Below are 18,004 nucleotides of genomic sequence, written 5' to 3'. Positions count from 1 at the left end.
ACTATTATTAAAATATAAATAATAATAATAATAATAATAATAATAATAATAATAATAATAATAATAATAATAATAATAATAATAACAATAATAATAATATTAATAATATTAATAATAATAATAATAATAATAATAATAATAATAATAATAATAATAATAATAATAATAATAATAATAATAATAATAATAATAATAATAATAATAATAATAGTAAAAGTAATAACAAAGTTAAAAATAATACTGGTAAGAATTAAAACAATAATAATAATAAAAAAAATAACAATAATGATAACAATTACAACAACAACAATATAAACAACAAAAATAATAATAACATTAATAGCATTAATAGCAAAAATGATAACCACAACAACAGAAATTACAGTTTTTAAATTAGCTAATAGTAAAGGTAGAGAAAAAAGGTATTACTAAACTTGTACAAAGGTCACCCATCATAGTTTCAATGGAATGAAATTAATAATATCATTTCATAGTTTCAAACTATGATGCCAGATCATTAGTGACAGTATATGATAAATTTGAAAAAAAATGGACGTGATAACAACAAAAAGTTTATTGTGTAAAATCATGATTGTGATAAGAAACTGCAATTTTAGTATAACTTTCTGTTTGTTTTTATATCTCTTATAAAACCCACAAAAACCTTTTACAATGGTCTTATTTTGAAAGTTCTAACAGAGAAAATGTTTTGTATTGGTCAGGCTATTCTATTTTTAAAAGATGCTAAAATCTGACATTTCAACACACTTTCTTAATTTGTAGGATTGGATCTCAATAAAGCCTATCACAAATCCTTTAGACATAATGACTTTGACAGAAAAGTTAACAATTTCACAACTAGCTATTTTTAATCTTTTGAGCTTTGCTTGAGGTTTTAACAGGTATAAAAAGGTGGTGTTAAAATCTTTATCAAATTTTGTCAACTTCTTTTTAATTTTACATAGTTTATTATAACTGAAAAATATTTTATTCAAAATATAATTAGACATTAATTTGCTTACCATCTTTATGCTGTTCTGCATCTGTAAAAAAGAACAGAAAAAAACCATAAAAGTTTTCTAATGAATACATGATAGGAGAATGTTTTATCTTTTGTACTGAAATTATAATAGACTGAATAAAATTTGAATAAAAGATTTAAGAAATCAAATCATCTACCAACATTCAGATCAGAAACTAATATAAAAAGTAACCATGACAGTTTTTCATGAAACTTATTGAAGGAATTATCAATAATATTATATTTAAAAAAACAATAAAAATAATGAAACATAATCTAAATAAATCACTAAAAAATAATTAACAAAAATAGTTCTCTACTGAATTAGAATTAAATAAAAAGAATGTAAAATGAACTTTTGCTGATTAAAAAAAAAGAAACAAAATAAGCAATTTAAAATTTCACAAAATAAAATCATAAATTTAAATGAAGATGCAAAATTAGTACAAAATTTAAAAATTTCATTACTTTTCTCATCACACAATTTTTTTTCAAAATATTTTCATGAATTCAAATAAAAGTTTTGGGGGGAAAACTGAAGTTTAAAGCTTATTTTTAGACTAATGATTGTCGTGTGCCAGTCAGTCAAATGAGTCAAACTAGAATTATCTTAGAGAGAAAATAATTGCATTTATAATAGAAGAGGAAGAGAGAAATAAAAACTATAAAAATTTGTCTAATTTCTTAAAATTTCATTAAAAAAATTCCAAAGGAATGCTTACTAATTTAATTTCAAATAGTCATCTGCAAGTCTTTTGATTGTTATGTTAAATTTGTGTAAAAATAAAACTTTGTATTGTTCTTAATATTTATGATAACAAATGTTACTTTTTATTTACTTTAATTAATAAATTTTTTCACAAAATATTTTGTGTAAAAATAAAAAATACTAGTACTAACTGCTAACTACTACTAATAATAACAATAATAATAAAAATAATAAAATAATAATAACAGCAACATTAGTAACAATAATGATAATAATATAAATAATAACAATAACAATAACAACAATAATAATAATAATAATAATAATAATAATAATAATAATAATAATAATAATAATAATAATAATAATAATAATAATAATAATAATAATAATAATAATAATAATAATAACAATAATAATAATAATAATATTAATAACAATATTATTAATAATAATAATAACAATAATAATGATAATAATAATAACAACAACAAAAACAACAACAATAACTATAAAAATAATAATAACAATAATAACAAAAATAGCAATAATAACAACAATAAAATTGTGAAACTTGTGAAATTATCTCCCACCACAATTTTAATGGAATGAAATTATGGTGGCAGATCATTGCTGACATTAAATGAGAAATTTGAAAAGCTGCATAAAAAAACTAATTGAAAACCCAGAATGAAGAAAATCTAATACAAACACTTATGAAATACAAAAATAATGATTTGGTAAAATATCTTTTAACAGCAGGTTGTTTAGAAAAAGTTTAGCTTATTTTTCAGAGCATTATAACATCACTTATAAAACCCGCAAAAATATTTTACAATGTTTTTATAAAATCTTGTAAGTTCTTATAGAGAAAATGCTTTGTTTAGGCTAAAAAATGTTTAAAATCTTCAATTTTTAAAAGATGCTAACATCTGTCATTAGCAAACTTTCTTAGTTTTTAAAATTGGACCTCAGTAAAGCCTATCACAACTCCTTTAGACTTCATGACTTTGACAGAAAAGGTAACAATACCACAACTAGCTTTTTTTAATCTATTGAGCTTTGCTTGAGGTTTTAACAGCTGGTAAAAGGTGTTATTTAGTTCTTTTTAATTTTGTCAACTTAATTTTACTTTTACATAGTTTATATAACTGAAAATATTTTATTCAAAGTATTATTTGACACTAATTTGCTTACCATCTTTTTGCTGTTCTGCATCTGTAAAAAGAATAGTAAAAACTATAAAAGTTTATTTATGAACACAAAAAATTGCATGATATTATTATCATTTACATTATTTCAGCATTATCTTTTACATTATTTAAAAAATCTGAAAGAGTCAAATGAGAGAAGTAAATGACTGTTTTAAAAAAAACTGAATAAATAAGACAATGAATGAGTCTTATAAAAAGTAATCTTGACAGTTATTCATGAAATGTATTAGATAAATTACCAATAATATTTTATTATAATATTCAATTTGTGTCACTTTTACAAAAACTTCATGATCCTTTGGGATGCCCAAAATGTTATTTTAAATCACTACAAACTTGCAGCTAAGGAACAAAAAAAAATATTTTGGGACATTCTTGATAACTACGGTGTTATTAGGGTACTATAAACACATATATTAGGGTACTTTAAAAACACATACATTTGTTCTATCAAATATAAAGCTTGCTACTTAGGCAGCAAGCTTTATATATGATAGAACAAAATTTTCATGCTATCTTTAAGGTAACTTAAACATTTAAACTTTTTGTGTTAAAATAAGTTTAATATCTACATATGTTGAATGTCTTAAAAAATGTTGAAAAATATTTCTTATTCTATGCTTGATTTATATTTTCACAAAACATATTCTATTTTAAAAAAAACAATTCAAAAGACTTCTTTTTTAATGGGAAAGTTAATCATCTGCGAAATTTGAAATGAAAAAAGAGAAAAATTTAACTTTTTGAATAAGTTTATATACAGAAGTTTTTTTAATTAGAGAAATTTGTTGTAAAATAGAAATGAGACTAAATTTTACTTTTATTATTACTCATTTTATAATTTCATTAAAAATAAATAAACTTAATCTTTACTTTCCACAAAGACAGTAATAAAGTTTACTGTTGTTATAACTTTTTTCAAAATAAAATTTTGCAATTAAAAATTTATCTGATTTTAAGCTTAATTTCTTTTTGTTTAAATCATAAACTCATAAAGAAGAGTTAGATCTTTACAAACTCATAAAGAATTTATGTGTTTATGATTTGAATAAGGAAAAAAGTTTTTTACACTGAAATGTTTTTCACTCATTATTATAACCTTAGTATTAAAAAACTGTATTTTTTTTTATAAAAAATTTCCTTAACTTTTATAAAAAAGCTTGTACTAATTCAAATAATTCTTCAGAAGTTGTATTTGCTGGTTGGGTTATTTCAAAATCTATGGAAAAAGATAACTCAATGAATGGTCTTTTTCCATTGATTTAGTTGGTTAAAATCATATTCAAAAAAGAACGTTTGAATATATTTATTTTTGGTAACTGTCCTTTAAAAACTTTTACTTGAACAAGACAACAAAACTTTTTAATCTTCATAGAAATCATTTTAACTTATTCCTATATTATCTATTTGACATAGCATTATATAAGAAAATAAAAAGGTAATATAAAAGAGCATTTTAGTAAGAGCTTCTAGTGCAGTTCATTTAATTATTTCACATAAGGCAATAGACAACTAATAAATAATTCATTGGAAAATAAAAATGAGTTTTAAAAAAAAGGTAAAATCAGCAAAAAGAAAAAAAAATCAAAATTGAAAATCAAAACAAAAACATTTCTTTGTTTCAAAATTATGAAAAAATCATTTTTGTTACAAATTTGATAACTGGAGTTAGAAACTTATTTTCAGACTGTAATGTATGACTGGTCAATCTCAGGTAATCAACTAAATCACACTTGTACAATTTGAAAGAGAGAATTGTATTTATTGTAACCATCATAATGTCAAATGTTTTATACCATTATCATAAGATTTTCAGATGATTGTTTGCTAGTATTATTTTGGCTGTGGTATTGTTAAATTTATGCCAATAATAAAATTTTTATTGGGTAAACATTTTTTGTACTTAAGTTAAGAAAAAACATTTTTATTCTGTTGTATTTTATAAACAATTATTTATTTTATATTTGTTTTAAATTTTAAAAATGTTTGTTTATTCTTTTTTTTTTTACTTTAGTTACTAATAAAAATAATAAATACATTAAAAATATTAAAAAGACTAGAAATAATAAAAATAATTGTAGCAATAGTAATAAAAATAGTAATAACAACAACAACAATAATAATAAATAATAATAATAATAAATAATAATGATAATAATAAATAATTATAATAACAATAATAATAACAATAATAAAAATAGTAATAACAATATGAACAATAATGAAAATAACAATATTATTTAAAAAAACATTTAAACAGTAACAGTAATAACAACATAAAAACAACAAGAATAAAAATAATAGCAATAGTAATGACAAAAGTAATAACAATATTATCTTATGTTTAAAAATATTACAATGTGATCTATTAAAACTAAAAATATTTTAATATGAAATATTACAATATGATGGTGATAATAGTATGATCTTATGTTTAAAAATATTCAAAAAATATTCAAGCAATAAGATGTTGTATATTGCCAAACAACTTATACACAGCTAACAACAACTTACTTTCTTTTTCTTCATTTGATGGCTTCAGGGGGTTTTCTCTCTCAAATGATTTATCTAATATGTATATTATCAAAAATGAGCAAATTATTCAAAAATTTTGTTTTTTTTAAAAAATAACTTGAACTTCTTTTATAAAAAGCAAAATTTATTATGTTTATAAACTTTTAAAATAACAATTAAACTTCAGAGAATTTTCAGATTTAGAAAAAAAAAAAAGAAAAAGAAAAAAAGAATTTCTACAAACTATTTTACTTCAAATGTGTTTAAAAAAATAAGTTTTTTACTTGAGAACTTTTCCATCACTCTTATCAAATCTAATCTATTTATCTTGTATATTGCTTTTGCTAAATCATCTAATGTAGGAAACTTTTGTTGGTTTTTCCAAGTGCTTAACATTCTGTGCACCTTCTCTTTAAAACTATTATATTCAAGATCTATGATATCAAGCTCATGATCTTTGATTGATAAAAAGCGTCCCAAAATCTGCCAGTCTTCCCCAACCATCATTGCTAATTGTATCAGCAATTCTGAATTGTCAAGAGTATCACTCATTTTTAATTGATCTTTTAACACAGTAACTTTTTCCTAAACAAGGAACAACTTCATAAATGTTCTCTTAACTTTTCCAAAATCAGTTGATAACTTTTTTATTTTGAAATAATTATAGTTTAAATAGTGTAAAAAGTATTAAAAAAAATTCTCAGTGAATAAAATCTTATTTATCCACTTTACCAGATACCAGAGCATGAAGTAAAAATGTTTTTGAAAAAAAGAACTTTAAAATTTTTAATTGTACATACTAATCTTAGTTTGGTATAAAATAGCTAGAGGTTGGGGGAAGAGGAGGGGGCATTAATGACTTGTAGATAGCCAATTTTATACAAAGATTTTTAAACCACTTTACATTATGGTAAATGGTCTAACTCACCTTATTACACCTCAGCTTAAAAAAGTAATAATAAGTATAAAGCATAACATATACATTTTAAAGTATGATATAATATGATTATGAGTATACAAAAAAAACAACCTGATTGTCATAAGCAGCTGAGTAATCATGAAGGGTAGCAAGTCTTGCTTCTATAAAAAAGTAAGAAAAAAATGGTTTTTTATAAAGAACTCTAATCCAAATGGTATCTACTTCTTGCTTTAGGTAAGTTACTTATTTGATTTTGAATAGTTATTTCCCCATCCCACCCAAAATAGATTCAATTTAATTCAAATCTGGTGATCATGTTGGCCAAATTTACTAACTTATTTCATTTTCTTTCATCCAAGTTTGATAATACCTTGTTAAACTGCCATCATTAGTTTTTGATCAACCAGCATGTCAGCTGATGGAACTATATGGTTGCTCAGCTGACATGCTGGTTGATCAAAAACTAATTGTATTTATAAGCTCAAAGTTATTTTCATCACTGACCTCTGGCCATTATTCTTGATTTTCTGAAGATGATGGCTTATAACTGTTTAAACTTCTTTCCTTTTTTTTCACATTGTCGATTTTTAGGGCACTTTTTTTTTTTTTTTTTCATCCTTTAACCATTTTTATTTTTTTTCTACCCAGTTGAGATTTTTCCTTTTCTGCTTATGATTTAACAATTTTGTTTTTGAAAAAAGATTTTAATATCATACTTAAGATGTCTAAAACTTCAAAAATCATAAACTCTATTTTATGTGTCCAAATACAAAAGACTAAAACTTGGTCATTGAAAGAACAATAACTTTGGACACCAAATGACTTATTTGTAGTAAATTCTTACTTACCAATAACAAAATACATACATACATACATACACGCATACATACATACATACATACATACATACATACATACATACATTCATACATACATACATACATACATACATACATACATACATACATACATACATTCATACATATATACATACATACATATACATACATACATACATACATACATACATACATACATACATACATACATACATACATACATACATACATACAAACATACATACATACATATATACATACATACATACATACATACATACATACATACATACATACATACATACATACATACATACATACATACATACATACATACATACAAACACACATACATACATACATACATACATACATACATACATACCTACATGGTTACATACATACATACATACCTACATGGTTTACATAAAAGCAGAAAAATATTTATAAAAATGGTAATAATTATGGAAATTATTAAAGGAAAGATTACAGTTCAATAGCATAAATTTCAACTCTAAATATTAAATCCAGAACTAAATATAATTTTTCAAGTTATATTAAACTTATGTTACATTGAAAGCTGTTTGAAAAATGAAAATTGATTTGATTGAAAATTGAATTTTTGAAATTAATTGTTTGAAACTGTTAAAAATACTTTGAAATTTATAAATTAACTAAACAATTTTCATAAATACTTTTAATAAATACTTATAGTACTATATAAAAAATTTAAAGCATTTCATAGGTAAAAAAAAAAAAACTATAAATATTTGTAAAAGTAGAAGATGGTGAAAGCAGAAAATCTAAAATAAATGTTACATATATCTTACCTTCATGATCCAAAGAACATGATGGAGAATTGCTAGGCTTAGTAATGTGTAAATTATTATCAGTTTGTTGAAAGTCAACAACACTTTGATTAATAACTGTTTTACCAGGAATTTCATCTATTACACCTGTCAAAAAGAATGTTCTAAGTTTTAAAATATTTAATGTACATTATTTATAAACAATAAAATATTAATTATAAATTAATAAAATATTAAATTATAATTTAAAACAATAAAACATTAATTGTAAACAATAAAAAAAAATCTGAAAATTTTTTATGTTTAAATCTTGATTCTGGATCAGTATAGAAATGAGATTACTCTGAAGAGAATATGCAATCACCTTATAAAGTGAGCTTAAAGTGTTGCTTTATCTCTTTTAAAATCTGTCAGTAAAAATCAACTTTAACTTTATAAGATTCAAATAAAACTGTAATAACACAATTGATGAATATTCAAGTTCTGATACTGCCAATACAGGGATTGAACATGTATAGTGGAATTGCTGTCTCTGTTTGTAAAAACCTTTTTTTTTTTTCAATACAAACATAACATAACAGCAATGCACTCTTATTTTATAAGAATAAAACATTGAACATGTTAGTTCAGTTATGCTGTTAAGTTAAGCACCATAGAAATTTTTTTTAAAAATCAAAATTTGAAATGCAATGTCTCAAATTAGACAACTTTTTGTTTTTCTAAAAAAAAGAATAAGCTAATCAGACCTCTTAACTAAAAAATGTTTTTAATTCAATACATAGATTAAATAACATGACTAATTAAAATATACAAACAAAAGTGTTCATTTTTGTAATTAAAAATACAACACCAATTAAGTACAACATAAAGAGAATAAGTTATGTAAGGATATCCAAAGGCATAAAGTAAAATAATCAGTAGAAATAAAAGTAAACAAATTGCAAGTCACATGATTATTTATTATGTCACTAAAATGGTTGGTTTTACCCAGGAGTTGAGAACAAAATCAGTAACTATTCTGAGTTGGGTCTAAATAATAAAATGTGTGATTAGTCTTTTATGTTATAAAGAGGCAGGGTCAGTTTGCAAGTGAAAGGAAACTGATAGACCATAGAAGATTTTAAGTTGTGCAATTCGAAATTTGATCTACAGCATGAAAAAAAACAAACAAACAAGAATTGTCAAATAAGCTACCAATTAGTATTTTAGTTGATGAAACTTCTCTTCAATAAAGGTTATAACTGGCATACTATAATAAAAAAACCAAGACTTACAAAAAAGCAATTTAAAATTCATTTGCATTTTGCTAAAGACAAAATTTAAAAGCCTTTATATTGGTGGCAAAATGTGTTGTTTAGTGGAGATAAATGTTGAGTTTGATAATTTCGGTAAAGCATAATTCAAGCTAAGGGTTGAGTTATGCTTTGCCAAAAAACCAGGTAAAAATACAGCAAAGATTGTGTGCTAAAATGAACAAGGCAAGGTGGTGGTTCAATTGGTATTTGGACTTGTATTTCATATGAAGTGTCTGAACTTTTACTTGTTCAATGTTAGTTTGAATGCTGTGAGGTTGAAATTCTTGGTGACTATCTTTAGCCATCCATACATATATTCTTGATAAACCAATTAAAGATCTAGTTTTTTAGCAAGATAATCCTCCATGTCGTTATGCAATAAATGACTAAGATTTATTGTTATAACAAAACAAAATCAATGACTTGGTTTGTTACAGCGTTGAAAATTTATTATCTTGGCCGAATCAACAGCTTGCAAAACAACAATTATTCAACAAAGATGACTTATTTAAAACATCATCTCAACAACTCTCCTCCTATTTTTGTACTTATGTTTGCAATTTATTTATTTTTATTCTAAATAATGTATTTTTTAAATAAAAAAAATTCTTTCTTTTTTTTTTTTTAAATGATTTTTCTGAATTAAAAAAATATTAAGCCTTATTTGAATTGTTTGAATTTAAAATGAAAAATGAAATAAAACAAAGCTTACTTATAAATATTTTTTTGCATGTATCTTCAATCCTTACATAACTTATTCTTCACTTTTATTCTTTTGTCAAAAAATTTAGTGTTTTTGAAAAAATAAATTAATCTTAATTTTTCAGAAAAATTGATTTTACTAAAAAAAAAGTTAACTAAAAACTATTCCCACTTTATTTGGAATCATGTAAAAAATACAACATTATTAAATCAAGAAAATCAAGTTATTTATTTTTCATCATTTTTTTTTTACTTTATTTGTATTCTTTAAATTTTATTTTTTCAAATTATTTCTTCTGAAAGTTATTTCCTCTATTATTTATTTTCCTCTTTGCTGCTCGTATCTCACTGAAAACATTTTACAATGTAAATTTTAACTGCAAATTATTATAGAAAAATTAGTATAGAATTATTATATTTCTATACAAGTGCTAATATCTGTACTAACATTCTTGCTGAAGAGATTAAAGACAGTTTTGTAAGTCTCTTGTAAGTTAGAATTTTTCTATTCATATAATTGTAGTGTTTGTGCTTTTGAAAATTTTTAAAGAACATGCCGATTTCTGCTGTGAAATTTTTGCCATGTTTGCAGATTTGACATTATCACTTAATTGTAACTAGTTACAATTACATTTAGACATGTCTCAATGTTAAAAACAGTAATGGGGTAACATTGACATTTTAGGAGATTGAACAAATGAAAAAAAATTCCAGTAACTTATAATTCTTTACTTACACTAGACAAATTCAAAAGAAAGCAAGGATTAAAAATGCTTTTTTAAAGACTTGTTTAAATCATTATTAACAAAAACTATTTTAAAAATTCAATAATTTAAGAAAAACAACTTTTCAAAATAAAAGGTTTTCTATAAAATTTTCTCCAACTTACAATTATTTGAAGAAAGACTAAAACTAAAAGTAACTCACCCAACAAATCTATATCATGTAAAACATCATTCCTTTTCATAACTTTCAAAGAATTCTGAATGCAAGTTCTGTAATCATTTGGACGTTGTTGATAAAGTTTCTTTAAGAAATATTCAATTTTAGACTTTTCTCTTGTCAAATCATCATGACCTTTCTGACTAATATCCACATCATGATCTATTTGGTCAACAACAGCAGCCATATCATTTAAACCAGTGCAAAATGCAAATATTTTCCATTCTGATGCCACCTTATCTTTTAAAATAGTCAATACTTTTGCATCCATTCCTAAATAAAAAATATTTATTGTCAACTATGTTATAAGTAATTCAATCAACAAACATATACATTCAAATGTGTTTCATTATCACTTTTAGTACAGACTACAAAATACAGTGGTTTAACTGACACAATAAATCATTGAGTCACAGCTCTCATCAGCATGAACTACTTGAAAATGAAATAAGTGCCCAAAAACGTATGCTCTTTAACTTTATTTTAATGAATTGAAACAAAAAAAACTGATACAAATACTTTCTCCTGTACTAATCTTATTGTGAATAAGATGCAAATATGAGGGTGAATGAAACTGAATGCAACAGCACTTACATTTGGTGACATAAAAATGTAAAATTCTTGATAATTTCTTACAAATGTAAGAAACAAGTAGAATAATGTTAATTGAAGAAGACTTATATGAATGAAGTGTTCACAAAAAAGTCACTACCTAAATGTTTTTTTCAGTAAAATACCTGCATATATAAATGTAAATTAGATTTACACAAATTATTTGCTAATCATAAGAGAATGAAAAGGGGTAGCAACCCTTTGTTGAAAATACAAGAACAACATAAATTGATTGATAAACAATAAGCAAGAATTCAATCAAACCAAAAATCTTTAATCAATAAACTCAGTCTCAGTCTCTTCGAAAATGAGTCAACACATGCTTTGTTTGTTAGTTGCTTTAACTGAAGTGTTACCCATTAAACCTAGTGTGTCAAAAGAATATTCTAAGATTTATAATGTTTAATGTACAATAATACTCAATAAAAAAAATCTGAAAACTTAATAAGCAAAAATCTGAAAACTTAATATTTTTTTTCATGAATGTGTTATGTTTATATATTTTTTTATACTTTAGAAAATTTAATTTAAATTTAAATTTAAAACAGAAGCATAGTAGTAGAAGAAATAAAGTTTTGCACTTTTAAATTTCTATTTTGTTTTCCCTTTGCTACTCTTCCTCCCTACCCCTTTAAATTTCATTGGTCTTTAACATTTTCCACTGTATTTGTTATTTTCATTCACTTTATTTTGGTTGCTTGATTAAGGACAAATGGATATTAGTTCAAACAGGTAAAGATTTCAAAAACATTGGCACAATTGATGTGGAACTAGCAGTTTTAGCAAATAAGTTATAATGTTGGAAAGTCTTTCTCCAGCAGTTTGAAGAATCTTAAACTAAACTAATTTTCATTAATTACCAATTTGATAGTCAAACAATATCATCACAATTAAACACATTCTAAAAATTCAAAAGAGGGTAATTGTCAGCTTTTCTTGATTGCAGTTCTTTTTTTACACTTATTAAGGAAATAACTTTGTTTTCAAGCTAATTTTGCATTTTGTACTATACCTTATAAGTCTAACAAATACAACATGATGTAACAAGAAGTTTAACAAAAAAAAAAAGGTCTTCTAAGACACAAATATTTTTTGTGATGAACTTCTTGTTGATTCATGTTGTATTTGTTAGTATAGCAAATAGCATCAACACCCCTGAAACCAGGTGATTAGGATTGTTAACAAATTATTTAGACATAATAATTTAAAAAATACACGATTTTTATATTTTATCAATTTTTAATTGTTAATATAAATTAAATTTGAATATTAGAAACATATTTCTTCTGGCATTAAGCTTGATTTATTGACAAATAAAATGAATAAATAGTAAATAGGAAGAGATAATTTTCAAAACTAATCTTTTTCAAATATTATTTTATTTCTTCAATAAAATATCCAAAATCCTAGATATTTATCTGAGGTTTGAAGCATGCTTAGGAAGTAGCTTTGCCCTTCAGAAGTTTAATTTGCTTGTAACTTTGAAAAAAATATATAAGATTGTTGAAACATTCACTTCTGATTTTTAAAATTATTAACATAGCCAGTTTATAATAATAATTTTGTGTAATTAGTTGTTAATCAATTCATTTTATACATTATGGAATTCATTTTCAGAGTTCTGTTTTATTATAAAAACAGAAAGAAAAAATTTTTTTTTAATTTGTGTTTGCAGACATTAAAAACTCTGTCAGTTTATCTGTAAGTAATTTTCTAAGTAAATTTCTCTTCAACTGAAGAAAAACTTATGCAATCTCCATTTTTGTTTTGCAATATAAGGAAGTATGTTAATTAACTAAAACTGTTCAAACCAAATTTTTAAGGGAAGATTATATCCCAATATCTTAACATTTAAGTCAGAAACACAGAGAAAACTTTTATGTGTTTAACTTGTAATTAAACAGTTTTGGCTAACTTTTATTAAATGCTTTTCATCATTTAAAATTTATAAGCAACTTAGAAAGAAATTTGATGAAAATTTAATGTAAAAAGTTAGGTTCCAAGTGAGAACTTGCTGGTAACATGTAAGGGTCAGTAACATTATCCAGTTTATTATTACTTCCTTGTGTGTCAATAATGCTTTGTTCATCAACTGTTTTAACTCAAATGTTACCCATTGAGCCTTGTGTGTCAAAAGCAAGTGCATTTTTTAAAAAAATATAATTTTGATATAATGACTTTTATATATGACTTTTATAAATATTCTATAGATTGCTATCAGGAGCTTTCTTATAAATGAACTAAAGTTGTTTTCTGGTTTGTATATCAGTAAATCAGTTGTAAGTTGCTTAATTTTAAATGACAAATTGTTATGTTAACTTTTTGCCTTCTAAATGTTCAAAGTTGAAAAACGTTTAAATGTGCAATAATTAATAAATAATCACACAAAAAAATGAATCTTAAAAAAAAACAAATTTAATTAAGTCAAGCTCTAATTGGGAAAATCTTCTCAAATCAGTAACCTTCCAGTCAGCAAAAAGTAATAGTTGATAACTAGATGCCTACCTATTTGACAGCTTATCTCTCTCAAGCAAAGGAGTGCAAACAGTTGTGAAGCCTCGCAATGTGCTGACAATTTTGATCACTCCCAAAATTCCTGCGGTCATGTGATACTTAAGTGACAGGCTGGACCGCGCGCACTCGTTTACTTACACCGAAACAGTGATGTTGCTGTCTAGGCTATAAAAGGGTGATATAGAAAGCTTTTTCTCTCCTAATATTTTCTCACATAACTTTACAACTAGATATCTTCCAAAAAATTCTAATTTGGGAAAATGTTTTGTTTGAAACAAGATTCACATGTTGTAAAAAAAACCTCAAAATAGTAGATTTAAAATGGGGGTTTGACGCCTGTGACTCGAAAGGTCCAATGGCTTAAAGCCTCCATTTTACATCTACTACCTAAAAATTGTATTTGAGTTAGTGCATATTGACCAGTTTCCACGCATGTGAAAAAATTAGAGCTAGGAAAAATGGTTGCCAGCAAGTGAGCAAATTAGAAATACAAAATTGTTGGGCCCGAAAGAACTATTATGAGTAATTCATATTGCTCACAAATATCAACCATCTTGATAAATCTGTAATATATAGCCATTACTTAAGATTCAGTGGTATGGTTTTCATAAGTTTTTTATTCATGCAAGCAGCGGGCCTCTGTCTCAATAAGCAAAGATAGGGGTGAATTTTAAATTTGACTCTAATGTTGACTCTTGGTGAGCGCTAATGACATATCATAGCGCACACATTCGCATACATAAGAGCACAGAAATTGTTTTCTGTTTAAGAAATGTGTACATTTTTTAACATTCATGCACATTCTTACACCTTATGTCACCCCCTATCTCCCCCAACAAGTCTTGACTGTGTAAGTACTTGTGCCCCACACCCGCGCTATCTAACTGATAAACTATGATGAGGATTTGTTTGTAAACAGCTAACCACCAGATCGTAATTTATCAAGAAATGCCTCTAAAGCAGCGGCAGGTTCAAACCAAAGCGTTAGCGTTGGTTCTCGATTTATGAAGTAATTGCCATAGGCTCTAAATGTAACACCATCGTCTGTGGTTAATTTTGATACTATTTCAGTTATATCTATTTGATTCAGTAAATACATTTGTTTTTTTTATCAATATATGAAAAATTGAATGAGACTTTGATAATAGATCAATAATTAGTAGTTAATATTTTAAACTCCACTCATTATTATAATAATAAAATATTTTGTTTTATTTTTTTATCCTTTTTGTTTATTATTAAATATTTAAAAAAACCTCAAAGAAATAGTTCATGTTAAAAAAACGAAATCCAGAAATTATTATTATACCATACTGAGCCACTGTGAGTAATGCGCATCTTGATTCTCAAAAAACCTATTTTAGCATCAGAACCCTACAATTGACTGGAATGGAACTCCTGGAATTTTTACTTTACTTTTGTTTAAAATCAAAATACTAGTATCTAAATTTTAAATAAAAAAAAGGAAATAACACAAGTAGTAGACCAAAAAAACGTCTCTCACCCCTCAAAAGATAAACTTAAAAGATAAGTTTTTGCATTAAGATTACACAAAAATTACACAAAATGTGATTACAAAAATATTATATAATAATAATAACAATAAACATCAGAGGCATTTGTTTAAACATGGTTTTTATAACATTTTTGTTTAGTAAAATTTTAAACGTTTTATGATCAACTTTCATACTACAAATTCTCCTCAAAAAATTTTTGAACTTATCAAAAACAAACTCCCACAGGATTTTAACATTGTCCGCCTCTTTTTCTGTTTTTTATGCTTAAAAATCAATTGAACAATATTCAAAGGATAGGAATTTACATAAAAATAAAAACCCTCTTACAAAGCTAACAACTTACTAGATTTGGATTCATGGAGCTCTCTGCTTCATATCCAAATGACGAAAAAAAATACTTTAAACTTCATAAAAAACGCGCTTAATTTAATAATTTTTATAAAAAAACGCATAATTCAGTCATTGCCAATTACAAGATTTCAATTAATAAACAACTGAAGCCATGCTTTTTCCGTGCTTCTATAATTTTCATTCAACCAACTTCTTTTGCCAGATGTAATAATGCACTTGCTAAAACGTCTAGCCTCGGAAACTCTTGCTGAGCTCGAATTGCATTAATTTTTTTCCCAATCGAAACAGAAAATTTCTATTAAAAGCAATCATCACGTGATGTTTCTAAAAAATTTCATCGTAAACTTTTTTCTTGATTCAAAAACAAAACAATCGAAGTTTTATTTTGCTTCATAAATTCAATCATCGTGGTGAACAAGTAAATACCCATCGTTTACCATCACCTTGCTTTTATTTGCATCGTAAATAGAATCATGTTTCCTTTGTGAGTATCCGGATTATTCACGTCTTTGCATTCAGGCTATGACGATTATGACCACTCTCTAAGTTTTTCGGTTATTTTTTTGACCTGCACAAGTATCAGCATTTATAATTTTTCAAAAAACACGAACTACTCGCAAAGAAAAAGCAAACATTGAAATCATCAATTTTATCTGTTAAACTCTACAAAAAATTTTTTTTTGCGTTCCTCATAATAATGATTTTCTTCTGGATATTTGGCTTATGAAACCAAAAGCCTCGTTTATGAAACCACATTGAATATAGAGCTTTTGAAGAAAAAATGCACAATAAGCATGATGCAAATTAGAAAATCATGGTGCACATTTTAAATACCAACAATTCTAGAATGTTTTTGGCGGAGATGGAACAAGTACACGCGACTCACTTCGAGAAGTTTGCTTATCGTAGTTGCATATCTGGAGATAAAACGATCAACAACTAAAATATTTGTAAGAGTTCTAAGACTGAAAGTCACAACTCCTTCGAAAGTATTTGTGTAAATGAAATATACGTTTCCTTCGTACATGCATCCATAAAATGGAAGGTGCAGTGTTGCATCATTTACATAAAGCATTTTATTTGAGCTTCTCAGCTTCGTGCATCAGCAAAGTTTTTTGACGCATTAAAAAAAAATTATATCTCGCCTTGTTTAAAAAAGATAAAGCAGTTAATTGAACGAAAGACAAAGATGGATGACGTAATTTAACACGAAGTCGTCTTTACAGAAGTTGCTGACTATGTAAACTTTAGGTCAAGATTTTATCGTGAAACATCGAATAAAGTCCTTGTTTACAGAAAAAAGAAGCTAAATATAGCTTTAGTTTAAATTTTGGAAAAAACTCCCGATCTGCTAAAGTTTTGTCACAATTTACGAATTGATATAAAATCCAAAAGAACGTTCTCCTATTACAAATCGCTCTAAATTCTTTCGCTTTCAAACCAAGCTGTTCGAGATGACGAGAGGTGAAAGTCAAAACAAAAAATAAAAAAATCACTGAGGAGAGAACACTCACTTACACAACTCGTCAACTAATGACAACTTATTAAAAGAAGCGTCTTTTTATATAAAACCCAGCAATTGATTTTTGTATAAAACCCAGAAATTGATTTTTGTTTCCTTCAAGTTATGAGAAAAAGGAATAGCATAGATTTGGAATAGAATTGTTGTAACAGAATGAATTCAAATGTAAATTAAACTTACAGAAAATTTTTTTAATCTTCTCTTAAAATATTTTTATTCTTCTTGATCATGCAATTCTTCCGATATGATACTCTATTTCTTTTAATACCCTCATCATATATTCTTCCCTTTTGCATATAGTTGATGCCTCCCTCTTCTTCACTAAAGTGAAGAGATCAAATTTGTAAAAAGATGGCGCCAGATGATTTTCAACTTGTTTAGGTATGATTATTTTCCGGCACGAGTTAGCGCATGCGTGTATGCTGATACAGTTATATGTATTCTCGTTTTCTGCTCCTGAAATTAGTAATAAATGAACTTCAAAGTTTGCTACACCTTTTGCCATTTCACTTTCTAACACACCA

The 18,004-nt window shown here is 25.2% G+C and overlaps 2 protein-coding genes across 3 annotated transcripts in view; one reads left to right on the top strand and one right to left on the bottom strand.

Annotated features, from left to right (window-relative positions):
* The window catches only part of LOC145195475 (NACHT, LRR and PYD domains-containing protein 3-like), a 95,084-nt gene extending 80,831 nt beyond the window's left edge, over window positions 1-14,253 (bottom strand). For both annotated transcript variants that reach the window (XM_090076308.1, XM_090076318.1), the window contains exons 1-8: window positions 14,082-14,253; window positions 10,950-11,237; window positions 8,047-8,172; window positions 6,489-6,538; window positions 5,743-6,043; window positions 5,459-5,512; window positions 2,928-2,948; window positions 1,023-1,043 (exon numbers count right to left, since the gene is read on the bottom strand). In XM_090076308.1, coding sequence (XP_089932434.1) covers window positions 1,023-1,043; window positions 2,928-2,948; window positions 5,459-5,512; window positions 5,743-6,043; window positions 6,489-6,538; window positions 8,047-8,172; window positions 10,950-11,235 — 859 coding nt within the window. In that variant the 5' untranslated portion in view covers window positions 11,236-11,237; window positions 14,082-14,253. The remainder of the gene's footprint in view (window positions 1-1,022; window positions 1,044-2,927; window positions 2,949-5,458; window positions 5,513-5,742; window positions 6,044-6,488; window positions 6,539-8,046; window positions 8,173-10,949; window positions 11,238-14,081) is intronic.
* The window catches only part of LOC149893764 (ATP-dependent DNA helicase PIF1-like), a 265,925-nt gene that overhangs the window by 139,870 nt on the left and 108,051 nt on the right, over window positions 1-18,004 (top strand). The window lies entirely within an intron of this gene.

This window comes from Hydra viridissima, unplaced genomic scaffold, assembly GCF_058129835.1.
Source record: "Hydra viridissima isolate aposymbiotic clone 2 unplaced genomic scaffold, HvirCarnegie_v1 scaffold_1, whole genome shotgun sequence".
Classification (NCBI taxonomy): domain Eukaryota; kingdom Metazoa; phylum Cnidaria; class Hydrozoa; order Anthoathecata; family Hydridae; genus Hydra; species Hydra viridissima.
This window is presented reverse-complemented; position numbering and strand designations above follow the sequence as displayed.